Source organism: Schistocerca piceifrons, chromosome 6 (genome assembly GCF_021461385.2).
Source record: "Schistocerca piceifrons isolate TAMUIC-IGC-003096 chromosome 6, iqSchPice1.1, whole genome shotgun sequence".
Classification (NCBI taxonomy): domain Eukaryota; kingdom Metazoa; phylum Arthropoda; class Insecta; order Orthoptera; family Acrididae; genus Schistocerca; species Schistocerca piceifrons.
Genome location: NC_060143.1, coordinates 231863558 through 231891508, shown reverse-complemented (window position 1 = coordinate 231891508; position 27951 = coordinate 231863558). Strand labels below are relative to the sequence as shown.

Below are 27951 nucleotides of genomic sequence, written 5' to 3'. Positions count from 1 at the left end.
GGATGATGGTATACCACCCACAAAGTAACAGGCTGGTGGAACGCTGTCACCAAACTCTTGAGACTGCACTAGTGTCACACAGACAGCTGGATGGAGGCACAATCCTGCTGGGTCTTGCTCGGCTCTCTCTCAGCTTTTAAGGAAGTAATACTATTTTCCACATAGGGTAGCCACAGCTGACACAGTAAATTGTTAATATTTAAGAATCTTCAGACCTTTTCTACTAAAAAAAGTTCTTATGAATTGATGGGATTAACAGTGAATGAAGTCTCTTCAAGCCACTTTATCTGTTTTGTACTCCTTTGTATCTTTGCGGCTCGCGCATGCCCGCCTAGACGCGGGAGATTGCTGCGTTGCCAGTTGCACACGACGCACGCGCCAAGAGAAGCAGTGCCATAGTATAGCATAGTTCGCAAGCTTACGTTTAGGGGGGAGCGCGCAGTTCATGAAGTAAAGCCACCACGGCCGCATTAACCCTTTTGCTGCTACAAAGATGTGCTCCCTGCATTCCGCGCTGTGGGCGATTTTGTCACTGCACTGCTCGCCTGTGCAGACACATTGTGTTCCGACTGCTTTGACACTCTTTATCATTCGATTCCACAAAAACTATTTGGCTCAAAAATTAGGTTTTTACCTATCTTCTTGACTGATACCTTCCCCCCATAAATGACTTAATTTTGTTTCAATGTTCAACGCAGTTATTATGCAGCATTAAATATATTAAACCATTGCACAAAATTTTGAAGAGTTTGCAGAGGTAAAGTTCATAGAGTATACTTTCTGGATGGTCAATTTTAGTTGCCACAATGTTGAGAATGAAATGTGGACAAGATACCTATATATTTCATTTAATTTAAGTACCACATATGTGTTGTATGTAATATTGAGAAATATTCCACCTTTCGCGACTGTAACAAAAGTTTTACTTACACTGGGCACGTTTGGCTTTATTTTAAAGCACTTCAATCAATCAAAAGGAAGTAGACAAAACACATTAAACAAAACTGTGGACTTACAAAAACACTAGGACTTGAATATACCGTCTGTCAGTGAAGTGCTCAGAGCTATGTCAAATATAATTTTGTGTGTGGCACACACAAACAGCATTTATTTGCTAAAACACTGATGAGCCAACACAAACGTTGAATATTGTGCTACCGCAGCACAAAACTACGAAAGGTGACTTGGCAATGGAGGACACAAAATACAGTCCTCTTATGATGCTTCAAAAGAGAGACACGCGCCTGGTCTAAATAAGTCGCTTATTACAGTTGCAGAAGAGGGATATATTTCAATACCATTGGTAAAACTGCAACTGTGGAACAAAAACAAGAAATAGAACATGAATACCATTGTGTATGTGCCATACCTTTCACTGATGGAAGTGCTTTAAAATAAAGCCAAACGCGCCATGTGTAAATAAAACTTTTATTACAGTCACGAAAGACGGAATCTTTCTCAATATTACATACGACACCTATGTGGTACTTAAATTAAATGAGATATTGTTATACAGTAAATATTATATGAAATTTAGGTATCTTGTCCACATTTCATTCTCAACATTGTGGCAACTAAAATGACCATACGGAAAGTATACACTATGGACTTTTACCTCTGCAAACTCTTCAAAATTTCGTGCAATGGTTTACTACATTTAATGCTGCACATCAAAACAAAATTAAGTCATTTATGGGGGGAAGGTATCAGTCAAGAAGACGTGTAAAAATCAAATTTTTTGGCCAAATAGTTTTTGTGAAATCGAATTATAAGTGTGTCAAAGCAGTGGGAACACCATGTGTCTGCACAGGCGAGAAGTGCAGTGATGACAAAATCGCACACAGCGTGGAATGCGAGGAGCACGTGTCTGCAGCAGCGAAAAAGTTAATGAAGAGGCAAAGCACTAGAAATTTCATTCAAACGAATAAAATTCGTGAAGTAAGGCACTCCAATATTGTTTTTAAATAAAGAAAATTTTATGCACCGCACAAAGTTTGAACTCATAACCTTTCACTTTGCAGCCCAACACCTTCACCGTTCCGCTACCTCAGCTCATCGAATAGTTTAACTCCATAAGGAGTCTAACACCTCATGCAACTACTTATAAACACTGTTGGTATGACTATGAATTACTCACGCTTCGTCAAAGTACAATAGGAAATAAACAATTACCGCTGCTCTTTACTGCGAAAAAGCAGTTCGTGAGATTGAAACAAACACCTTTCCTTGCTATCGCCTGAATTAGGAGTTTTATTGCTTGTTTGGTTTAATTAATAGAATATGAAGCAATTGGTATAAAGAATGCTTTTTCCAAACTTTCTATAAAAGAAAGTCTGCTATCACGACATTGCTTTTGTTCTATTACTTTATTTATGATGGAATGTTTCTAAAACTGAAGACACTCGTCCGTGCTCTGCACTGCAGTTGAGATTTGGCAACGTCATTCTCTGTTCATTGGCTGACTGTGTTTTGTGACGTCAGATGCGCAGAACGAACCTAAACTCGGCCGTCAAGATATATGACGCGCACTTTAATTAAAATGCAGCCTTTATAGAACAGGATTTTATAAAAACGGGAAAAATTTTAAAAATATTTGTCAAATGTGCATTAACTGGAAAACTGGAAAACAAAATTGAAAAAGATCAATACTCACATGATTAGCCCTCAAATAATCAGGAAACTATGATGTTCTGCAGTTCAGTTGCATATCAAAAATGTTGATCCATTATAGGCTGTCATCAATAGTAAAACTGCCAGTAAGCACCAGTAGGTGAATGTCAAGCTGAACACATGGGGTGATAAGATGTGGCTGATACATTTGGGAATCACACCATTAAGCAAATGTGAAAATGGCAACTGTTTGTTATGCCAGTGCTACACACTGGCAATTGGTGATGACATACTAGAAGTTCATATCAGCAAATGTACATTGCATGTTGGATCCCCAAATCATGCAACTCCAAGTGATAGAAAATTATGAAAATGAATGCACCTATAGCAAGGAATCACTTACAGCTTATCTGATCAAATGCTATTATAAACCAATGGCAAGTGACATAAAAGTGAAAGTAATGTTACTCACCAAGACTATTTCACAGAGATGCCTTAATAAAAAATATGACATAAATGAAAAAATCCTATAACACATCTGCTGTGGCAGACATTGAACCAGTACAGGAAATAACAAAACTAGCATTGGGCTTGCATTATGGTGGTGAAGAATCACACATGTGTGAAATGTCAGACAGCAGGGCCCTGTTTCCTGCACTCATTTCTTGTTGGCAGGAGAAAACATATTATAGGATGCTTTGCCTATTTTATCGTTTAGTTAAGGCTCTCCAAAAAACAGCCTTGGTAAGTAACATTACTTTCAAACTTCCTGGCAGATTAAATCTCATTCTGGAAAAATTACTTTCACTTTTATGGAACTTGCTGTTGGTTTACCATAACGGCCAGATGTACTGCAAGCAGTTCCTTGCTATAGGTTCATTCATTTTCATAATTTTCCATCACAAGGAATCAAATGGTTTAGGGTATCAAACTCAGGATGAATATTTGCCAGTATGAGCTTCTAGTATGTCACCATCAATTACCAGTCCATGGCACTGACATAACAAACAGTTGCCATTTTCAAGTTTGCTTAATCATGAGTGATTCTTAAATGTCTCAGTACTTTTGGTTATGTATCAGCTATTTCCTTTTGTAGAACCCGCAGATGTTACTGTGGCGACTCTTTCCCTAACCTCCATCTGTAGCAGCATACGATGGGCTGTGTAGACTGGAAACCAGTCTCACAACACCCATGCTGGTCACTTCCGCCAAAGGAAGAACTCAGACGGCCACATTTTCCAGATGCTCGGGCCACTGAACCATTGCTCGAGCAGTCTCTTGTTCCGCTCTGACAAGGCAACATTCCTGGCCATGCTCTCAGCAGCTTGTCTGCCCAATGTCACGTGTCCTGTGTGATCGTCCGCCTCATTTCGCTGGGGTATGCATGAACCACAGAATTCTTATCCCACACTCATCATTGTCATCCTGTCATTGTCCATTTAATAAGAAGAGTGCTACCACATTGTTTCCACACCACCTCCTGAGCTGCATGTTCTCGAGGCGATTTTACTGACTACAGGAGGACAAAGCCTGATGCCAGATGCCCGGTTCATCCTCCCACTATCAGCAATTGGAATACTGCATGCAGCATAGTGTAAATAATCCAATGAAGTGTAGAGCATGCCAGGACTACCAGGCTTATTTATTACTACTCTATCCCTGTCCGTTTGGGCATCCCTTTGCCACCAAGTGCGCCTTTGAAGCAGTTTTCCCATGCTGCCAGGTGATGCCGAATGAAGGTTGCAAGCCTGCCATGGTCCACCTGGTCTAGACCCTTCTCTGTTAAGAGGTTGTTTTGAATATTACTATAGTCATTAGCTTTAGGGTTAATATGTTAGAACCAGCCGTTGCAGCTCTTCTTGCATATCCCATAATGTATTGCCCTTTTCTTAACTAGCACAAGGCTTAGGCACGTGCACCCCTTAGGTGTATAGAAGGGAACATAAATCATTAGTGGCTGTAATTAGTTTTTACACTACGTCTTATCTCCCTGAGTGTCCAGTTTGACATTCACCTACTTGTGCTTAGTGCCAATTTTAATATTGACAACAGCCTATAATGGATAATCATTTTCAGTTTGCAACTAAACTGTGGGAAATCATAGCTTCTCAATTGTTTGAGGACTAATCACATGAGTAATGGTTTAAAAAAAAAAAAAAAAAAAAAGGTTCAATTAATGCAAGACCGACAAATATTTTTCAGAATTTGTATAATTTTTTTCCGCTTTTATAAAATTCTCTTAATTAACAGTGCTTCACCTGAGCACCTATAACAATGTGAAATTCATAGTGTCTGCAGTAATGGACTGTGTAACAGTTGAAAAGGCTTGAATAGTCTTCATTCACTGTGTATCCCATCAATTTATAAGAGCACTTTATTCAAAAATGGTTTGAAGATTCTTAAATTTTAAGGAAGACCTACAGACCACTTGGCAGAAGTACTGTACAGAGAAAACCTCACCCTTCTGGCAAACTTCATCCTACCAGCATTTGCATCTGTTCTGATTGAACTTCTGGTCTAATACAGCAAGTGAAGTAACACATTCACAATTCACAAATTCCACCCCAGTCGCACACACTGCATCAAAAACAATTGTTCAGAAAGTGTCCTCAGAGAGCAAAAATATGATGCTTCACAATGACACCATTCATCCATCATTAAGGCTCCTTAAGTGGGACCATTCCTGGTCATTAGATGAGGACCACAGACCTTCAGTATATCTCTCAAAGGCAAAGTGACTACAGCATATCTACACGGACTTAAGCCAGATGAGGAGAACAGAGGCACCACTACTTGACAGTGATATCCAAATAACCAACATCACAGTGACACAAACACAGCAGCAGTCATGACGATCAATATTCATGACTTCCGGCCTGAGGACATCAGCATTAAAATTATTGACAATGACGTCATTATCAATACATGGCATAACCTTCGGGGCATACACATTACTCCATCTGTACATCTACTCACACATGCCTATTGGCTACCCTCTCGTGTCGATTGCACAGCACCATCATCGCACCTGTTTTTGGACAGCATCCTCACCATCACTGCACTGACACACACCCCTGTCAACTGTCAACCTCTGCATGCCACCAACTCCACTCCTTTCACCTGCAGCAACATTAACACCACAACAATGCCCATCAACACCACCTGCTCCACCTCAATCGCAGCCCAGTTGCCCACTACGGTCACCAGCACACCTGGCTCTGCATCAAGCATATGCTGTCTCCATCACATCACAGACACTAGGATCAGTTGAGCCATTCCCTGCCCAGCAGCCGTCCTCCGCACGGCTGATCACGCACACTTGTGCCTGCACCACATCAGAGCCAATGTGGGTCAATCACATCTTCCTTTAGTGCTCCACACTACAGGGTGCAGGGTGACTATGTGGGGTGATAGCACCATTGATATCACAGACCGATGAGTCACATCCCCAGTGCATGGTACCTGTGGCACTGACAGCCAATTATAGTTTGGTTCAAAGCTTTGTATTGAGTAGATGTTTCTCTCTCGCAGTAAAGTATTGTTAACTCATCACTGAGTAGACCAAGTTATTAGTACATCTCCACATATAAATAGTGGAGATCCACCACAATCTCCAAAAACAATAATGAAACCAGTTTGCATGTCCACTTCACTGTACTGAAGATATGCAGACATCGGGTATTACTTAACATGCATGTTAGATACATAGCTGATAATAAATGCATCAGTTAGCCCTACTAAGAAATTAATCAGTGGAGTAGGTGATGTTGGCGACAAATAAATCCTTTACACTCCTGTTACACTGTACTTTATTAGTATTATTGACAAGCTATTGAAAATTTGTATTCCTTATGGGAACGGGATACGATTATCTGTCAGATGCAATAACTATCCCCATTAAATTCCACATACAGATATATTTTGTAGTTAGTCATAAACGTGTACACAGCTTGAGATACAGAACAGAACTAGAAACTAACATGGAGGCTCGACAGAGCAATAAGAGTCCAAAGATGGTGTTAATCGTGGTCGATACGACCTATCGACCGCACACAGCACACCCCACCCTCTCCCACAGTACGGTGTACCACCTGTGATGCTTGAGTGGAGATCATGAGGGCATCAGTGTCGTTAGTGGTCTTGCGAGGTGGCAGGCGCATGGCCGGGATTTCCATCTTGGTCGAGGCGGAGTGATTGGCGGCAGGTCCACCTCATAGTCAGTCAACCAGTGGGGGTGCATGAAGCGTCGTCCTGCCCAAGAGCAGATGTGTGGAACAGCCTGCAGTGAAGTACAGGCATGCCCACCCGAATGCAGATCGAGCCATCCCAGGATATGAACGCGCGAATTTCTGATGGGTCACATTCACAGGGGGTGGGACAGGCTATGCACTACACTGACATTTAACTGCCCATTGGAGTCCAAGGCCGTGGTGTCTGTTAGGAGCACGAGCACACGGTCATCGAAGGTGATGATTGACACATTGTCCATGTGGAGTGGTGGCATGTTGTAGCACAGGTTGAATGTGAGAGAACGAGTGTCCACAGTCGGTGAAGTGGTGGCGAAACCTGCACATGGGGTGGATGGTGACGTGCTTGGAAAACTTGCGAATGGCGACGACGAATCATGGGTTGGAGAAAACAGCACCGTGGGATGAGACAAAGTATTTCCAGGCTCCATGGCAGAAAAGTTGTCAGGAGGGTCCGACTGAGATGGTAGAGGGGCGATGGAGTCCATGAAAGCAGGTTTGAGCCTGTGCAATTAAACAGTTTGAGAATGATCTTTTACCGTAATGTCGAACATTGTGTCACCCCACCATAGTACTTTAAAGGGGCTGTGGTAGAGTGATTGCAGAGGTTGTCTAACGGAATCATCTCTGAGCATAATGTGGGAGCAAGTGTTGAGTGCGGTTGGCACTTAAGTGTACGGCGGGGAATGGCTGACAGGCATGTTTGAAGTGAGTGCGCATGCGACTAATGAAATCTGGGGAGGGGGGAAAAAACTCAGGTGTTTGAGGCAGGATAAGTTCCCCTGGTAGGACTAGGTTCTCCCTGAAAACTAATTCAGATATGGTTCCCTGTAAGTCTAGTTTAAAGGTCAAACGGAGACCGAGTAACACCCACGGAAGCGCCTCAGACCAGAGGCAGTCATGGCACCTGAGGGCAGTTTTGAGGGTGCGGTGCCACCGTTCAACTAACCTGTTGCTTTGCGGATGCTAGATTGTTGTATGAATTTTTTTAATGCCACAGATGTTACATAAAGTGGTGAACAGGGTAGACTCAAACTGCTGACCTTGGTCAGTGGTGATGGTGGTCGAGCAACCGAACCTGTCAATCCATGAGGAGATGAAACTCTTGGCCACGGTTTCAGTGGTGATGTTGGGTAAAGGAACAGCTTCCACCCAGCGAGACATGGGGCTGATTCTGGAGAGAATACGTCTGTGGCCCTCCGATGGTGGTAGTGGACCGATAAGGTCGATATGTACATGACGAAATCTTCCTTGCAGAATGTCGAACTTGCCTAGTGGAAGGGAGGTGTGATGGCCATTTTGTTGTGTTGACAGGAGACACAACTGCGTGCCCCGGTCTGACAGTCCTGTTTAATATCGAAACGCTCGGATACGAGCCATGTGGTGGCACGGATGCCAGGGTGAGCGAGGTTATGCAAGGCGTCAAAGTCTTGCCGGTGCAATGTGGGTGGGAGCAACGGCCGCCGGGTACCGCTAAAAGAATCACACCACACCTCGTCCAAATTGTTGGGGAACTTGGCTTGGTAAACACAACAGATGTTTGAGGATCTGTGAGGAGAGCTTGAGATTCCTCATCAGAGGTCTGGAGAGCAGCCAGGTTGGATAAGTCGATTATGCGTGAGACAGTATTGATCTGCGAGAAAAAATCAGTGGGGATGTTTTCTGTGGCTTTGATGTAGTGAACGTCTGTTGTGAACTGAGAGACTAAATCAAAGTGGTGGAAATGCCAAGGGGGTGGACCCTCAGGAGGGTCGCAGAAAGCATCCACTAGTGATTTGTGTTCAGTAAGGATGAAGAAAGAATGGCCTTCGACATTGGGGCGAAAGTGTCTGACTGCTTCATAGATTGCCAGAAGTTCCCTATCAAAATCAGAATATTTCTTCTAAGCTGTAGACAGTTTTTTAGAGAAGGAATGAAGAGGAGAAACCATGTCACCTTTGCAATTGCTGTAGTACTGCCCCACTGCGATGTCGCTGTCGTCTGTAGTGATGAACAACTCGGCCGACAGGTCTGGATGGGCGAGTGTCACGGCGTGAGCTAAGGAAATTTTTAGAGCCTTGAAGGCCTCCAGCATAGGTTCAGTCCAGCAAACTGGTTTAAGGCCTGAAGTCTGTTTGCCCGACAGCATGTCTGTCAGCGGGGCCTGCACGGCAGTGGCAGAAGGCAGATGCCGACGGTAGCAATTTATTGTACCCAAGAAATGTCAGAGTTCTTTGTAAGTAGCCGGAGGTGGAAGTGACGTGATGGCCTGCACGTGGGATTTGGGAGGCTGTATTCCATCTGTGGAGACAGTATAACCCAGAAATGTGACAGAAGACTGGCGCAATTGGAATTTGTCCTTGTTGACCTCGACATCGTTGAAGTACAAGTTCTGGAAGACCTTGGATAAATGATTTTCGTGTTCCTCAGCTGAGTTGCTGAAAATGAGTATGTCATCCAGATATGCAAAGGAAATCTCGAACTGTCGTAAGATTGAGTCGATGAAACGTTGCCATGTTTTTCAGGCCAAACAGCATGAAATTGTATTGGAACAAACTGAGCGGCGTGATAATAGCTGTCTTTGGAACATCTTCCGGTGCAACAGGAATCTGGTGATAGGCACGTTTACAGTCAATATCACTGGAGATTGTGGTGCCTATGAGAGAAATTGTTTATGTTTGACACTGGGTAATTGTCCATGATGGTATGAGCATTTAAGCGTCTGTAGTCGCTGCACATTCAGAAAGAACCGTCATGTTTGGTGACGAGGTGAATCAGTGAAGACCAGTTGCTGTCCAACGGTTGCAGGGTACCTGCCTCCGAAACTTCATTAATTTGCTGCCGGGCCACCTGCAGCTTAATGGGGCTGAGGCGTCTAAACTTGTGCCTCATAGGAGGGGCGGCAGTAGTAACTATCTTGTGTGTTGTTCTGTCAGTGACGGAAGAAACTGAGAACAACACACGAGACTGAGCAACGTCCTGACATGAAGTTTTTGGATGAGTGGGGCGCGACGATGCGTAACTGTTAGCGTGAGTGGGAAAAGGCAGCACGAAAGTCACATGCCTATTACGTGAGCCCGGCGTGCGCTTGTTTGGAGAGGTCAGCTGTGCACACAGCACGGAGTGGGTCGGGACGCGCAGCGACTGTCTGTTGTCAGCCTTGCCTTGGGTAACCGGAGCAGATGAGAGAGGTGTTGGCGTCGCACTGGGAACAGCGATGGCTGCCGAGTCATGTGGCTGGCGCGCAAGAGAGGGGGAATGTTTATCAATATGTGGGGTGGCTGCCTGTGTGTTGGGTGTGGTCGTATCGCATGCATGACTGTCATTAGAAGCACTGTTTGAAACACATGGCACTGAACATGGCGACTGCGTCGGAGGTTTGGTGTCTACCGGACACGAGTCGTCACCCGCAATTAATGTTTTTGGACTAGCTCGCTGAGTGTCCGAGCTGATGTCTGCTGGAGAAACACGATTAGGTGGCGGCACTGTGGACTGCAGTTTCAGCAGCGACGTACTAGCCGTGACGAGCTCATTGTAAGTGCGTGCTGTTTGTTGTTTCAGCTCGTTGTTTTCCTGGTGGAGTTGTGCCACCGAGTCGCATTCTGACAGTAGGTTAGTTGACATAGGTCACAATATCTCCTGCAAGGGCAGAGCACTCACGTACTAACTCACATGTCGCGAGAGAAACAGAACGTGGAACATAAGTGCGGGAGCACAGTATCTGGGTGTTAGTGGGATGATGTAGCACAGAGCGCTGAACCACGTTAGGAGAGAGTTTGTAATGGGACAAAAAATCCATACCAAGAATTTGTTCATCAATGTCGGCAATGTAGAAAGTCTACAGAAAACACAGAGAAGGAGACAGCTGCACCGTAACTTTGACAGAGCCTGAGGTTTGTAATGTTGATGCGTTTACAGCTCGTAGAAGTGACCTCGTTGGTGAAAAGGTGGGAGGAGCCAACGATGTGGGTATGATAGACACGTCAGCACCTGTGTCGACTAGGAAGATGAGCCGTGATGAAATGTCAGTCACGTATAAATGACCGCTCGGCCAGGTGGACGAGTGGATGGAGTGCAATGTGTGAGGACGACTGTGAGGTCCCGCGCAGGTCTCAGCATCTTCTAGATCCTGCGGTTGGCCTTTGGGTGCTGGCAAGGTAATCGACACTTCTTAGCATCATCGCCAAAAATCTTGTGGTACTAACAATATGTATGAGCCGGATGAGGTGGTTGCGGCGGTGACTGTGGCAGCGGAGGAGGCTTGTCCTCATTGATTTGTTCCAGGATGTGTACTGGCACATATAGTGCATGGGCGATTCTTGAGTGCTCGGACGGTGGAGAGAGCGAGTGGATACTGCCAGGCAGTGTAGAAAGTGCGGAGGTGGAGCAAGCTCTGCCTCTGCTAGCAGACGGCCGGTAAACAGGAGCAGTTGTGCCAACCAGTGGTGAGTGGTGAGCTGGTTGGTGTTGTCGTAGCAGTGCATACAGCTGGTCTGCGATGCGAAGACGAGAGCCGATTGACTCGAAGGAGTGCGGTAGCAGGTGAATCTGTAGGTCGGTAGGTAACTTGGCGGACCATACTGTCTACAGAGTAACGTCCGGCATTGTATGTTCACTCACAAGTAATCGAAGGCAGCACCAGAGTTGTGATGGAGTTCGGTCTCCCAGGTGCTCCTCGTACAAGATCTTGATGATTAATTCTTGTGGTGAGCAGGCGAGTTGGTCCAATATTGTTTTCTTTGCGAACTTGTACTTCGGTGGAGGTGGTGGCGAGAGGAGTAGATCACAAATGAAGTCCGAGTGATCATGGAGGTGCGTGACGAGACATAGGAATTTAGAGTTGTTGTCGGACACATGACGTGTCGCGAAAACACGATGCAGCTGGCATAGTACCGTGGGAATGAGTGGTTGCGCAACACGTGTCGCGGTCCTGTAAACTGGACTGGAGGTTAGAGGTACAGATTTGAAATTGTCCACCTCGGAAATGACGCGGAAGGCCGGTGCAGCAGACACAGGCAGAACTGTGGGAGAGATGAGTGGCTGAACAGTCAGAATAGGGGTCCCCCGTGCATGTGTGTGTGTGTGAGGGGGGGGGGGGGGGTAGGGGGTAGGTGGTGTGGATTGGTACTTCGTGTGACAACAGTGAGTTTCTGTGCACATTGGGAACACGCCCCGTGTGGTCAGACTATACATTGCCTGTGAAACTTGCTGAAGATCACATCATCATCATCATCATCATTTAAGACTGATTATGCCTTTCAGCGTTCAGTCTGGAGCATAGCCCCCCTTATACAGTTCCTCCATGATCCCCTCTTCAGTGCTAACATTGGTGCCTCTTCTGATGTTAAACCTATTACTTCAAAATCATTCTTAACCGAATCCAGGTACCTTCTCCTCGGTCTGCCCTGACTCCTCCTACCCTCTACTGCTGAATCCATGAGTCTCTTGGGTAACCTTGCTTCTCCCATGCGAGTAACATGACCCCACCATCTAAGCCTGTTCGCCCTGACTGCTACATCTATAGAGTTCATTCCCAGTTTTTCTTTGATTTCCTCATTTTGGACACCCTCCTGCCATTTTTCCCATCTACTAGTACCTGCAATCATCCTAGCTACTTTCATATCTGTAACCTCAACCTTGTTGATAAGATAACCTGAATCCACCCAGCTTTCGCTCCCATACAACAAAGTTGGTCGAAAGATTGAACGGTGCACAGATAACTTAGTCTTGGTACTGCCTTCCTTCTTGCAGAAGAGAGTAGACCATAGCTGAGCGCTCACTGCATTAGCTTTGCTACACCTCGCTTCCAGTTATTTCACTATGTTGCCATCCTGTGAGAATATGCATCCTAAGTACTTGAAACAGTCCACCTGTTCTAACTTTGTTCCTCCTATTTGGCACTCAATCCGTTTATATTTCTTTCTCACTGACATTACTTTCGTTTTGGAGATGCTAATCTTCATACCATAGTCCTTACATTTCCGATCTAGCTCTGAAATATTACTTTGCAAACTTTCAATCGAATCTGCCATCACAACTAAGTCATCCGCATATGCAAGACTGCTTATTTTGTGTTCACATATCTTAATCTCACCCAGCCAGTCTATTGTTTTCAACATATGATCCATAAATAATATGAACAAGAGGGGAGACAGGTTGCAGCCTTGTCTTACCCCTGAAACTACTCTGAACCATGAACTCAATTTACCGTCAACTCTAACTGCTGCCTGACTATCCATGTAAAGACCTTTAATTGCTTGCAAAAGTTTGCCTCCTATTCCATAATCTTGTAGAACAGACAATAACTTCCTCCTAGGAACCTGGTCATATGCCTTTTCTAGATCTATAAAGCATAGATACAATTCCCTGTTCCAATCATAACACTTCTCCATTATTTGCCGTAAGCTAAAGATCTGGTCCTGACAACCTCTAAGAGGCCTAAACCCACACTGATTTTCATCCAATTGGTCCTCAACTAATACTCACACTTTCCTTTCAACAATACCTGAGAAGATTTTACCCACAACACTGATTAAAGAGATACCTCTGTAGTTGTTACAATCTTTTCTGTTTCCATGTTTAAAGATTGGTGTGATTACTGCTTTTGTCCAGTCTGATGGAACCTGTCCCGACTCCCAGGCCATTTCAATTATCCTGTGTAGCCATTTAAGACCTGACATTCCACTGTATTTGATGAGTTCCGACTTAATTTCATCCACACCAGCCGCTTTATTGCACTGCAATCTATTGACCATTTTTTCCACTTCCTCAAATGTGATCCTATTTCCATCATCATTCCTATCCCATTCTACCTCGAAATCTGAAACATTACTGATTGCATTTTCACCTACATTGAGCAACTCTTCAAAATATTCCCTCCATCTGCCCAAGGCATCCACAGGATTCACCAGCAGTTTTCCTGACCTGTCCAAAATACTTGTCATTTCCTTCTTACCTCTCTTTCGAAGACTGCTAATTACACTCCAGAATGGTTTTCCAGCAGCTTGACCCATAGTCTCCAACCTGTTTCCAAAGTCTTCCCACGATTTCTTCTTGGATGCTGCAATTAGCTGTTTGGCTTTGTTTCTTTTTTCAACATAACTTTCTCTGTCTACCTGGGTTCTGGTATGTAGCCATTTTTGATACGCCTTCTTTTTCTTTTTACAGGCTGCCTTGACTGTATCATTCCACCAAGCTGTTTGCTTCATCCTACTTTTACACACTACTGTTCCAAGACATTCTTTAGCCACTTCTAGTACTGTGTCCCTGTACCTTGTCCATTCCTTTTCCAATGACTGTAATTGACTACATTCAACTAACTGGTACCTTTCTGAGATCGCTGTTATGTACTTGTGCCTGATTTCCTTATCCTGAAGTTTCTCCACTCTTATCCTCCTACATATGGACCTGACCTCCTGCACTTTCGGCCTCACAATCCCAATTTCACTGCAGATTAAATAATGATCAGTGTCATCAAAGAATCCCCTGAATACACGTGTGTCCCTCACAGCCTTCCTGAATTCCTGATCTGTTATTATATAGTCAATGACAGATCTGGTTCCCCTGCCTTCCCAAGTATACAGGTGAATGTTCTTATGTTTAAAAAAGGAGTTTGTGATTACTAAGCCCATACTGGCACAGAAATCCATGAGTTGTTTCCCGTTCCTGTTGGCCTCCATATCCTCTCCAAATTTACCCATAACCTTTTCATACCCTTCTGTTCGATTTCCAATCCTGGCGTTAAAATCACCCATGAGCAGAACACTGTCCTTGTCCTTTACTCCAACAACTACATCACTGAGTGCCTCATAAAAACTATCCATCTTATCTTGATCTGTCCCTTCACAATGCGAATATACTGACACAATCCTAATTTTCTTGCTAGACACTGTCAAATCTATCCACATCAGTCGTTCGTTTACATACCTTATTGCAACTACGCTGGGTTCCGTTTCTTTCCTGATGTAAAGCCCTACACCCCATTGTGCTATTCCTGCTTTGACTCCTGACAGGTAGACCTTGTATTCTCCCACTACCTCTTCTTTCTCACCCCTTACCCGAATGTCACTAACAGCTAAAACGTCCAGCCCCATCTTACTTGCAGCCTCTGCCAGTTCTACCTTCTTCCCAGAGTAGCCCCCATTGATATTAATAGCTCCCCATCTCATTACCATTTGTTTGCCAAGTCGTATCTTAGGAGTCCCTGGTTTGTCAGTTAGAGGTGGGACTCCGTCACCTCCAAAGGTCCGAGGCATTTTGCTCTGATTGTTGCCAGCATCATATTTAAAGTACCAGGGAAGCAGGTTGCTAGCCTTACTTGCCCCGAGTCCCATTGGGTTTTACCCCTAACGGCTGAGGGACTAACCGGAGGATTTGGTAGTCTTTGCCGTATGAGCACAAAGGTGACCACGACTCAGAATATGTCCGAGATGCCCAGCCTTATTCCAAAGTAACTGGTATCCCGACTGTCGGGACCACTTACTTGGCCACTCATACGTTGCCCGTGGTTCATGAACTAGGACATGACTACAGGAACCCACACCATGAACCACCTGAAGATCACATTGTTGTGGTAAAAATGTTCCTGGAAGGTGAAGCGCTGTAAGATGTGCTCAAGCCCACGTGGTCAAAAAACTGAGCAACAGGTCTGGTGGATGAGCAAGTGAAATTTGGTGCATGAAAATGTCCATCGTTAGTTTGTGAGTGAGGCAACACCAGAATAGGTTGACAGCGTGTGCGTTTTCCATAATTGGCGGCATTGCACACAGCGTGACTATAACCAACGTTGCGGCATGTTGAGAGTCAAAGTACATGTGCGAATGTAGATCATTTTGAACGCTACACGATTGATCAGTAGTTACACAGTTCTGAAAATTATCCACGTCATATTTCACATGTTGGTGAGCACAGTCCGGCGACACGAAACCTGAGTCCATTGTTTGGGTTAATGGTGTAGCACTTGACCGTTGTAGGACAACAAAGTTTGAGGTTAACTTGGTTGGAGATCGCAAATCACTGTCGAATAGTGGAGAGCCAGCCATTGGCGAAGGATTGGAGTGGCCTGGTTGTCGTAGTTGGGCCTCCAAATCTTCAAACAAAGTGCTGGGTGAGGTTGCCATGGCGTCATGCGCATAATCTGTTGATTTACAACATACAGCGTGGAAGTCGTGGAAGACATAGAAACTCCGGGGTCACCAGTATGGGAACGGGATACGATTATCTGTCAGATGCAATAACTATCCCCATTAAATTCCACATAGAGACATATTTTGTAGTTACTCATAAATGTGTACAGAGCTTGAGATACAAGACAGAACTAAAAACTAACATGGAGGCTCGGCAGAGCAATAAGAGGTCAAAGATGGTGTTAGCCATGGTCGATACGACCTATCGACACCACATCCTGAGTAACAAACACCTTTCTGGACCTAACTGTGTAGAGCTACTTCTTTTCACTGTATTACTCATGGGAAATGTCATGCACATGAAGCACCATTGGTCTCCACATGAATTATAGTGGCTTGTTTAGGGATCACTTCACTTTATCCGCTGCAGCGTTACTATCATCATCTAGCAAACTGTGCACAACATACCTGGATCTTCAGCTGGACTCCATTTTGAATTTGCTGTTGTTGGATTATCTGTGTCACCTGCGATCGTACTTTTGCTGTAAATAAAATAAATGTTTAACTGTTGTGTGCTGTCATGTTGTGTGTAAGTCACTACATGAATGAAGACAGAAGAACTCAGTGTGCAGGACAAACAGTGCTTTTAACCTTTCCTCAAAGAGTGCCACAAGTGAACAGTGATATGAATTAAAAAAGTTCAGTGCTAGAAATTTCTCAATGTGTCATGAATAATATCACTTCAGTGGACACCATGCATCAAAGCCTACTGCAATGCCAGGTGTGAAGTCAGTTGCGGATGGAACAAATTCGACAAGAAAACACTGCAATGTTGGGGAGAGTTTTGTCAGCATTTCACAAAGTAGCAGCCACCTCAGCTGGCATACCCACCTCCATTCCCACCATATGAGGAGTCAGCATAGAACTGGGAATCATATGAAAAGCAGCTCAGACAACCCTTTGAAGCTCTCCAGGTAAAAACACTGATGCTATAGAAGCTCTATTCTTCTCATGGATCGAGCTACAAACTTATAGACTTTTATGTAAGTGGGCCCCCCCCTGACTGAATTCTCTCAGTTAGCTTTAGAGGAAATCGGCACTTTACTAATTACATACCACCACTGCCATGTGTACATGATTTCATCTAAGGTAGACTTTTATCAACATAAAAAAACACCCTAATCAGACCTACAGAGTGCGGGCAGCAGAACTACATAGACTTTCAGAATGAGATTTTCACTCTGCAGCGGAGTGTGCGCTGATATGAAACTTCCTGGCAGATTAAAACTGTGTGCCCGACCGAGACTCGAACTCGGGACCTTTGCCTTTCGCGGGCAAGGTTTGCAGGAGAGCTTCTGTAAAGTTTGGAAGGTAGGAGACGAGGTACTGGCAGAAGTAAAGCTGTGAGTACCGGGCGTGAGTCGTGCTTCGGTAGCTCAGATGGTAGAGCACTTGCCCTTGAAAGGCAAAGGTCCCGAGTTCGAGTCTCGGTCGGGCACACAGTTTTAATCTGCCAGGAAGTTTTTTACATAGACTTTGTTGTAAGTGTCATTTCGTAACTTCAAAACATAAAGAAAGATTTGCTGACATAATCATTAGGGTGCCATTATTCATTCTGCCCCGGATAAAGAAGTTAGACAGCAGGTTTTACAGTTTGACAACCCATCACTTGAACAGTTGCTACCTCTAGCATAGGCTTTCAAAGTTTTCAAGCAGCAGGCCAGCAATTAGAAACATGAGCTGTTGGGGAAATTAAGATTATGCAGCAATTTCAGAAGATGGTAAATGCACAGCCCGTAATTGGTGTCTGACAGCAGCTGCCCAAATGCCGCCTGCTCATTGGAGCACAGAGAGGATGTTCCCTATCGTCGCTGCCTCCATCTCTTGCTGTCGCATGTGCCACAAGGCCTCCATATGCAGGGTCGTCACTGCGGCCAGCATATTATCATCTGGGCTCTTTCTGCTCGTACACACAGTGGAGCCAGAGACATCAGATGGCTGATTTCTGAGGGCGATGCCCCTTCAGATGTTGATGAGCCGATCGAAGTCAATGTCGTCACTGTAGAGTGGCCACTGTGCTGTAGCCATCACCACTGCATCGGATCACCACAGTGGATCTGGTGGCTTCCTCACCCATGCCAACCTTCTGCTAGCAGTGTTCTGGATGGCGTGATCCTCCTCTTTCGGGTGGTGATGCCTGTAGCATCAATGCTGTTGAAGAGGGGAGGGATATGGAGGTATACCTGTGCAATCCGCCACTGCAGCATTTGTATCCAATGCCAGTGTCAGCTGGGTAAAATGAGTGCCACTGTCACCCGCAGCCAGCACTCCGTCTGGCAAATACGAACGCATCGAGTTGCAGCCAGTGGGGCCTCGTCCACTTGCATCTTTTCCACTCTGTACTTGGACTGTTAATAGTTGTGTTAATGCTCTCTAACCTTGTCATCATTTGGCGTGCAGTGATCAGCCACTGTAATTTTTGTGTATTTACTGGTTGTCAATAAAAGTGTAGATACAGCAAGTTACATGTAGCTTGCTCTAAGGATGGGAAACCCAAAGAATATATGTACGTACTCGCCAAATAACAAGATGATAAAATGTAATATTTTGGTACCATAAATTAATTAATTGTCACATATAGTGAAAACAAAGCGAAGTTTTCTTTCACCAAATTCAATAAAACTGTATTGAGAATCTGATTGTTTAGTATAATTTTATAATTTCTGAATAGAAAGGGTGATTCTTTTAGTGTTTAGTAGGTATGAAACATAGTAGAAACAAAGCAAAGTTTTATTTCACTAAATTAAATACAGCTGTATTGGGAATATAATGATTTAGTATAGCTTTATTTTATTTATTTATTAATGCCTGTAACTCCTTAACCTTCTGCTTCAACTGATTGTCTCCATGTCACTCTGAGCCTGCCTCATCTCCATCGTCCTGCAGGATCCAATAAAGCGCTGCCTTTGCAGTATGCTGATTTGGTCTCCTAAGTGTACACCACTTCCTGCTTCTTATTTGCAGCTCACTTGGCAGCTGGTTTGTCCTTTTCCGGAGTATTTTGTTACAGATGACATTTGGCCACCATATTCCCGGGATGTTCCTCAGAAATCTATTGTTGAATGTCTGCAGCTTATGGGTTAGCTGCTTTGCCATATCAAAGAGCACTTCAAAGAAAGCTTAAGAAATGTTGATTGGGGAGATGTATATAATGAGCCAAATGCTAATGATAAATGCAACATATTTCTTGATAAATTTATGTCCCTTTTTGAACATTGTTTCCCAAAGAAAATTACTAAATGTAACACCACACATTTTTCAAAGAAACCTTGGATTATTACAGGTATTAAAGTGTCTTCAGAAAGAAAAAGAAAACTTTATGAGATAGCAAGAACTAGTAAAGATCCAGAAGTAGGCTTACACTATAGAAATTATTGTAACATACTGAGAAAAGTTGTAAGGAAATCAAGAAAAATGTATGTTAGAGAAGAAATTAACAACTCTGGCAACAAAATAAAATCAATATGGAATGTTGTCACAAGAGAGACAGGAAAAGTAACCCCTGGGGTAGGTAGTATTGCTATTAAGGAGAACAAAACCATCCTAAACAACAGTACACAAGTAGCTAATGTATTTAACAACCATTTCTTAAGTGCAGGAGAAAAAAATTGTGAGAACAGTTCAAAAGAAAAAGCCAGGTAGTACATGGAAGAGTCTGTTTTGAAAAAAAATTAGTCAGATTAAGTTTCACCTAACAACCTCTTGTGAAATAAGTAAAATTATTAAATCTTTGAAAAATAAATGTTCTGTTGGAGTAGATGACATCTCTAATAAGATATTAAAACAATGTGGAGCAATTACAGCTGATGTTCTGAATCACATATGTAATGCATCACTAACTCAAGGTATTTTCCCAGACAGGTTAAAATATGCCATTGTCAGGCTGCTCTACAAAAAGGGGGACACTACAGATGTCAATAATTATCGGCAAGCATCCTTGCTTACAGCATTTTCAAAAATCTTCGAGAAACTAATGTACTCAAGAGTGGTTAGCCATCTCAACAGTAATGGGATACTTAGTAAATCACAGTTCGGATTTCAAAAATGCTGTTCCACTGAGACAGAAATATACAATTTCACTGTCCACATAATAGAGTCTTTAAATAGTCAAATGTCACCAATAGGAATTTTCTGTGACTTGTCCAAAGCATTTGATTGTGTGAACCATGGCATTATGTTACAGGAATTACAGTTCTATGGTATAAATGGAATAGTATAGGATTGGTTTAAGTCGTACCTAAAGAACAGGGAGCAAAAAGTTTCCTGATATGGGTCAAGTGATTTAAATAAGTTTGTCACTTCATCTAACTGGGGTGGAATTACATTGGGTGTTCCACAGAGTTCAATCATGGGTCCCCTTCTGTTCTTGATATATGCGAATGACCTCCCTTCCTATCTGAAACAGGAAGCTGAACTGACACTGTTTGCTGATGATGCAAGCATCATTATTAATCCAATAAAAGAAACTCCAATTGAAAATGACACAAATAAGGTCTTTCGAAAAGTCATTAATTGGTTTTCTGCAGATGGACTTGCTCTTAACTTTGAAAAAACACAGTACATCCAATTTTCTGTTGCAAAAGGTACAGTTCCTTCAATAAATATAACACATTAACAGAAGTCAGTAGACACGGTAGAGCATACTAAGTTTTTGGTTGTACACATAGATGAGAATCTTAATTGGAAAATTCATATTTTGGATCTTCTAAAGCGACTGGGTTCAGCAACTTTTGCAATCAGAATAATTGCCAATTTTGAAGATATAGAAATTAGTAATCTAACATACTTTGCATACTTTCACTCTCCAATGTCATATGGAATAATATTTTGGGGTAACTCAACATTTAGACAAAAAGTATTCAATGCTCAAAAGAAAGTGGTTAGGATAGTGTGTGGGGTTCATAGTCGCACATCTTGTTAAAAGATTGGGAATTCTTACAACAGGCTCATAGTACATTTACTCACTAATGAAATTTGTTCTCAACAACATGGATAGTTTAAAAACAACAGTGACATTCATGATTATAATACCAGAAAAAAGAAAGAACTAACTATCCTTTACTCAACCTATCTTTGGCACAGAAAGGGGTAAAATATGCTGCTATAAAATTTTTTGACAAATTACCAGATAAAATAAAATGTCTGGCAGACAGCACTAATAGCTTCAAAAATAAATTGAAATCATATCTCCTTGAGAACTCCTTCTATACCATAGATGAATTCTTGAACAAGAATAAATATAGCTATAAATACAGTATATGCATTTTCTGCCATTTAAGGAAATGGGGTAAATACTAGAAATATTAATCTTTAACTCTGTATTGTAATATATATATTAAAAAATCTTGTTTCATAAGTGCATTTCTTGTGCACTTGATACGTTCTACATCTTAATGGCTACTGTACTGTGCGACTGATCAATGGAACACGCAACCAACTAACTAACTAACTACCTTCCATTGCTCCATTTTATTCCTCACACTTTACCCATTGCTTGTGTCATACTATGTTAAATAGTATTGGTGAAAGAATGCAGCCTTGCTTCACTCCTGTTTTCACTGCTATTGAATCTGACAGCAGACCTTAATGTTGAAACTGGCACATGTAGTTTTCATACATGCACTTGACAAGAACAATTATTTTCTTGGGAAGTTTGCAATGAGCTCCATATTTTTGTTCTAATTATACTGTCAAAGCCCTTTTCAAAGTCTAAAAACAGCATGTAAAGCAGTGATTGGTATTCCTATGAATGTTTGCTATTATTCTTAAGGTGTTTATCTGGTCAATGCAAGAGTGAGTTTCCCTGAATCCTGATTGTTCTCTTCTTATTTTCTTGTCTACATATGCTTTTATCCTATTCAGGGTTGTTTGCAAGAGGATCTTGCTTGGGACTGACAGCAGGGTGATGCCTCTGCAACTATCACAAACCGACAGTTCTCCTTTCTTGGGGAGCTTGATGAGCATGCCTCTGTTCCAGTCATCTGGTAGTTGTTCATTCATTCATATGGCTGTATGGAGTGGATGCAAAATTTCTGCAATTATAGAGGCATTTACTTTGAGTAACTCTGTAGCGGTATCGTCCAGGCCTGGATCTTTTGCATTTTTTATTTGTTGGGCTGCTTTAGCGACTCCTTCTTTGGATGGTGGTTCTACATGGATTGACATATCTTGTGGGAGTCCTACCCCACTGAGTTACAGTGTCATCTGTATTTTCACAGTTCAAAACGTTCTCAAAATGTTGTTTCCACCTCTATACTTGGTCTTACGAATGTGTGAGTAGTTTTCCTTGCTTGTCCTTAATTGACATATCACAGCCACATTTCTTATTTGACAGTTTCCTTGTGTTGTTATATGTTTTTGTTGTTGTGGTCTTCAGTCCAGAGACTGGTTTGATGCAGCTCTCCATACTACTCTACCCTGTGCAAGCTTCTTCATCTCCCACTACCTACTGCAACCTACATCCTTCTGAATCTGCTTAGTGTACTCATCTCTTGGTCTCCCTCTACGATTTTTACCCTCCACGCTGCCCTCCAATACTAAATTGGTGATCCCTTGATGCCTCAGAATATGACCTATCCTTCTTCTAGTCAAGTTGTGCCACAAATTTCTCTTCTCTCCAATTCTATTTAATACCCCCCATTAGTTATGTGATCTACCCATCTAATCTTCAGCATTCTTCTGTAGCACCACATTTCAAAAGCTTCTATTCTCTTCTTGTCCAAACTATTTATTGTCCATGTTTCACTTCCATACATTGCTATACTCATTACAAATACTTTCAGAAATGACTTCCTGACACTTAAATCTATACTCGATGTTAACAAATTTCTCTAGTTCACAAACGCTTTCCTTGCCATTGCCAGTCTACATTTTATATCCTCTCAACTTCGACCATCATCAGTTATTTTGCTCCCTAAATAGCAAAACTCATTTACTACTTTAAGTGTCTCATTTCCTAATCTAATTCCTGCAGCATCACTCTATTTAATTCGACTACATTCCATTATCCTTGTGTTGCTTTTGTTGATGTTCATCTTATATACTCCTTTCAAGACACTGTCCATTCCATTCAGCTGCTCTTCCAGGTCCTTTGCTGTCTCTGGCAGAATTACGTCATCGGCAAACCTCAAAGTTTATATTTCTTCTCCATGGATTTTAATTCGTACTCTGAATTTTTCTTTTCTTTCCTTTACTGCTTGCTCAATATACAGATTGAATAACATCGGGGAGAGGCTACAACCCTGTCTCACTCCCTTCCCAACCACTGCTTCCCTTTCATGCCCCTCGACTCTTGTAACTGCCATCTGGTTTCTGTACAAATTGTAAATAGCCTTTCGCTCCCTGTATTTTACCCCTGCCACCTTCAGAATTTGAAAGAGAGTATTCCAGTCAACATTGTCAAAAGCTTTTTCTAAGTCTACAAATGCTAGAAATGTAGGTTTGCCTTTCTTTAATCTATTTTCTAAGATAAGTCATAGGGTCAGTATTGCCTCAGGTGTTCCAACATTAGTACAGAATCCAAACTGATCTTCCCCGAGGTCGGCTTCAACCAGTTTTTCCATTTGTCTTAAAGAATTTGTGTTAGTATTTTGCAGCTGTGACTTATTAAACTGATAGTTCGGTAATTTTCACATCTGTCAACACCTGTTTTCTTTGGGATTGGAATTATTATATTCTTCTTAAAGTCTGAGGGTATTTTGCCTGTCTCATACATCTTGCTCACTAGATGGTAGAGTGTTTTTTAGGCCTGACTCTCCCAAGGCTGCCAGTAGTTGTAATGGAATGTTGTCTACTCCTGGGGCCTTGTTTCGACTTAGGTCTTTCTGTGCTCTGTCAAACTCTTCACGCAGTATCATATCTCCCATTTCATCTTCCATCTACATCCTCTTCCATTTCCATAATATTTCCCTTCAGTACCTCGCCCTTGTATAGACCCAGATATAAGAGTGGCTTGAAGCCTTCTTAAATAATAGAACCCGTATGTTGTCCTCGGTGGCGAGTGTTCATCAGAGACAAAGGTACCATCAGGAGTGCCCCAGAGAAGTGTGACAAGGCCACTCTTATTCACTATATACATAAATGATTTGATGGAGAGGGTGTGCAGCACCCTGTGGCTGTTTGCAGATGATGCTGCAGTGTACTGGAAGATGATGTATTGAGTGACTGTAGGAGGATACAAGATGAGTTAAGACAAAATTTCTAGTTGGTGTGATGAATGGCAGCTTGCTCTAAATGTATAAAAACGTAAGTTACTGTAGATGAGTAGGAAAGACAATCATGTGATGTTCAAATACAGTATTTGTAAGATACTGCTTAACACATTCATGTTGATTAAATATCTAGGCACAATGTTGCAAAGTGATACATAGACGTTAGTAGGGAAGGCAAACGGTCAACAATGGTTTCTTGCGTGAATTTTATGTAAGTGTGGTTCATCTGTAAAGGAGACACTCTATAGAAAACTAATATGACCCAGTTTTGACTACTGCTAGAGTCATCAGGATCCCTACTAGCTCAGATTAAAGGAAGACATCGAAGCAATTCAGAGACAGGCTGCTCGATTTATTACTGGTATTTTCAATCAACATGCAAGTGTTACAGAGATGCTTCATGAACTCGAATGAGTATCGCTGGAGGGAACACAAATATTTTTTTAATTTTTTTTTATTTCTTTAAGCAGAGAACTGACATTTGAAGTTGACTGCAGAACAATCCTACTGCCACCAACGTACATATTGGATAAGGATCACGAAGATAGCAAAAATTAGGACTTGTACGGAGGCATACAGATAGTCATTTTTCCCTCACTCTGTTTGCAAGTGGAACAGGAAAGGAAATGTCTACTAGTGGTATAAGGTACCTTCCACCATGCACCATACAGTGTCTTGCACAGTACATATGTAGATGCAGATGTAGAACTGCATGTCCACCATGTGACCTCACATTAATCACACTTTTGTATCTGATATGACCTTTTGCCACTAGGTGGAAGAGCAATCACATCTAGGCTTGTGAATAAAAAAATATGGATAGTTATTAACATAAAAAGTATGCAAAGATTTAAATATTAATAGGTTCTTATCCAGATTCATTTATAATACTTTCATTAATAATCTGAGGTTTATTTGCATTTGTGATTTGTTTCCTATACCAATTAAATTACAAACGTTTCTTTGATCAGCCCATGTAAGGCTTGGGCTTGTACATCAGCATGTACCATGCCAGGAGACAAAGTAGCCCAATGTGCTCTCTGCAGAAGTAATTTAGTTGGATCTGTAATATCAAGTTAGATGAGGAAGGTCTTTTTACTCCAAAATTCCTATACATGCTAAAAATGTACTGTGAATGGAAGAGAGAGAGAGAGAGAGAGAGAGAGAGAGAGAGAGAGAGAGAGAGGTGGGGGCACGGGGTAGTGTGAGAGTGTTATTTTAGCTGTCGAATATGTCTCTTTGGTCTTCTTCAGGGGTAGAAAACATGAATGTTGGTGGTTCCCAATTCCTGAATTTCTTCTTAAACAGCACAGATCAGGTAGGATAATATTCACTATTTACTTTCAGAACATAAGGATTAAGTGTAGAATGTTTCCATTTAGAAGCAGTGGAGTCTTTTTCATATAATAATGCTAAACAAGAGACAGCATATTACTTTTCTTATGAAATGCACTTTTTGTGCTTTATTCAAAATTTTATTTTACAGAACAATCACAGTATTCACAGACAATGAAATATGCACATTTATTTTCAACATAATTCATTATCAGCTTCTTATTGATTATTCAGCACTGTCTATTGAGAATGGAATGAGATAAACTGCTTGTGAAAATTAAGCAAAACACACAAAAAAAGAAAATAAAACTAAATCTCACTTTTTTTTCTGAACACTGTTGGGTCCAAATGACAAATGCACAAAAACTGAAGTGTAGCTGTGTAGAAGATCATCCACTACTGAAATACGTTTGCGTTTTGGTGCTTCAATTCCAGACTCTTGTGTCTTACCTGGAAGACAATAAGAATGTTAATTGTTTATTTGTATATGTTCCTATGTCTATGAATGTCAGAGAGAAAACCACATACATTATTTGCATGTTCCACATATCATACTTATGAATTCTTGCTATAATGAGGAGTGACTCAATTATATAGAGCCCTTTCTTGGTGAAAAAAAAAAAAATTACGGCAACATGTTGACTATTTACAAGCCTGTCTTATGCTGCTGCTTATTTCTTTTCTTTTTACATGTAGTGGTTTATACTCTGAAACTTTCTGGCAGATTAAAACTGCACGTCAGACCAAGAGTCGAACTTGGAACCTTTGCCTATCATGGGCAAATGCTCTACTGGCTGAGCTCCCAAGCACAATGACCCGTACTCACAGCTTTTCTCTCATGAGTATCTCATCTTCTACGTTTCATACTTCACAGAAGCTCTCCTCTGAAAGGCGCAAGACTAGCACTCCTGGAAGAAAGGTGACTGCGGAGACATGGCTTGGCCACAGGATGTTGGGGAATGTTTCCAGAATGCAAACGTTCCGAGCTTGAGTCTTGGTCTGGAACACAGTTTTAATCCTCCAGGAAGTTTCATATCAGTGTGCACTCTGCTGGGGAGTGAAAATTTCATTCTGGTTTGTACTCTTTTCACCCCCTCCTTTCCCTCTCTGGCACACACACACACACACACACACACACACACACACACACACACACACACACACACACACTATTGACTATATACTTGACACGATAAACACAGTTTTGCTTCATGTCATGTACTAGCTGAAGAATGAGGTAGCTATGGTACTGTGCAATTAAGAATCTTTGGAAGAAATGTATCATCAACATCCAATATTGCAAACAGTAATGTAAATAAACATACTCCAGAGCACTACCGTTATTTTCACTATTAAATACAGATATAAAAAAACTATACATTAATTTACTGTAATTACAATACATTAAAAATAAAGTACTTTTGAAGTAAACTGCAGTGTTTATTATAAATATGAAATAAGTACAAAAAATCAGTTTTCATGATACAAATTTCAATTTTGAGGAGACAGTAGAAAGAAAAATTATCACTTATCCGCAAGGGATAGTTTGCCATGGTGAAGACTGTAGGACTGAATATACATTTTAAAGCTATGTTCATTACATTATGTAGAATGACAGTCTAAGAAAATTGTGATGATACGGTGGTTCCTTAATTCCTTTGCATACCTGCTGCTGCCACCGCTTCATCCTTGTTGAGCAGATGAAAACTGGGCTTGTGTTCTTTAAGTAAGGGTTGATGGTGCTTTTAGTAATTCCTACGTACAGTTCCTATGTGCACCTGATCACATGTGCAAAGAATTTTGTATACTCATGCCCTTGCATGTGTACTTAATTGGATATAGAATTACTAAAAGAATCATTGAATCATTGTTTAAAGAGTTACCAAATTTGACTCTTTGATAATATAGTTTTAACAACGTTCAAGCATCACAATTCTAGGATGTAGAGAGAAACTATAGAAATTAAAAACACAAAATCAATTTTACCACAACAAATTAGGGGCTAAAATTAGACATATGTGGGAGTTAGTGCTGTTTTCTTTGTTTAGCATTACATCTTCTGATGTACAATCTCTGCAACACATGTCAGTGTGACTCCATGGTATTTGTCAGTGCTCAGATGAAGTCACAACTCAAGAGTTATCATTAAACAGTTCAAATGTTCTGGCCAATAAAACAAGTTTTCATTTTAAAATTAATTATGTTTTTGTAGTGTCTGAGTATATTTCACACAGGAGGAGATGAAATATCAGGCACAGAAATGTACCTTAGATCAAAGCATAATGCACCTAAAACCAATGTGTTAGCAACTGTATTATGAAAAGGATATATTATAACAACAAAAATAATCAATTTTATACAATATAATGTAATTGGATAGATAAA

At 41.8% G+C, this 27951-nt stretch overlaps 1 protein-coding gene and 1 non-coding gene across 4 annotated transcripts in view; one reads left to right on the top strand and one right to left on the bottom strand.

The window, feature by feature from the left end:
• The first annotated feature begins 17385 nt into the window (after window positions 1-17385).
• On the top strand, window positions 17386-17460 carry Trnas-uga. Its single transcript has one exon. It is a non-coding gene; the product is annotated as a tRNA-Ser (tRNA).
• An 8202-nt stretch (window positions 17461-25662) lies between these two features.
• The window catches only part of LOC124802971 (F-box only protein 22-like), a 219274-nt gene continuing 216985 nt past the window's right edge, over window positions 25663-27951 (bottom strand). For all 3 annotated transcript variants that reach the window (XM_047264064.1, XM_047264062.1, XM_047264063.1), the window contains exon 10: window positions 25663-26016. In XM_047264064.1, coding sequence (XP_047120020.1) covers window positions 25883-26016 — 134 coding nt within the window. In that variant the 3' untranslated portion in view covers window positions 25663-25882. The remainder of the gene's footprint in view (window positions 26017-27951) is intronic.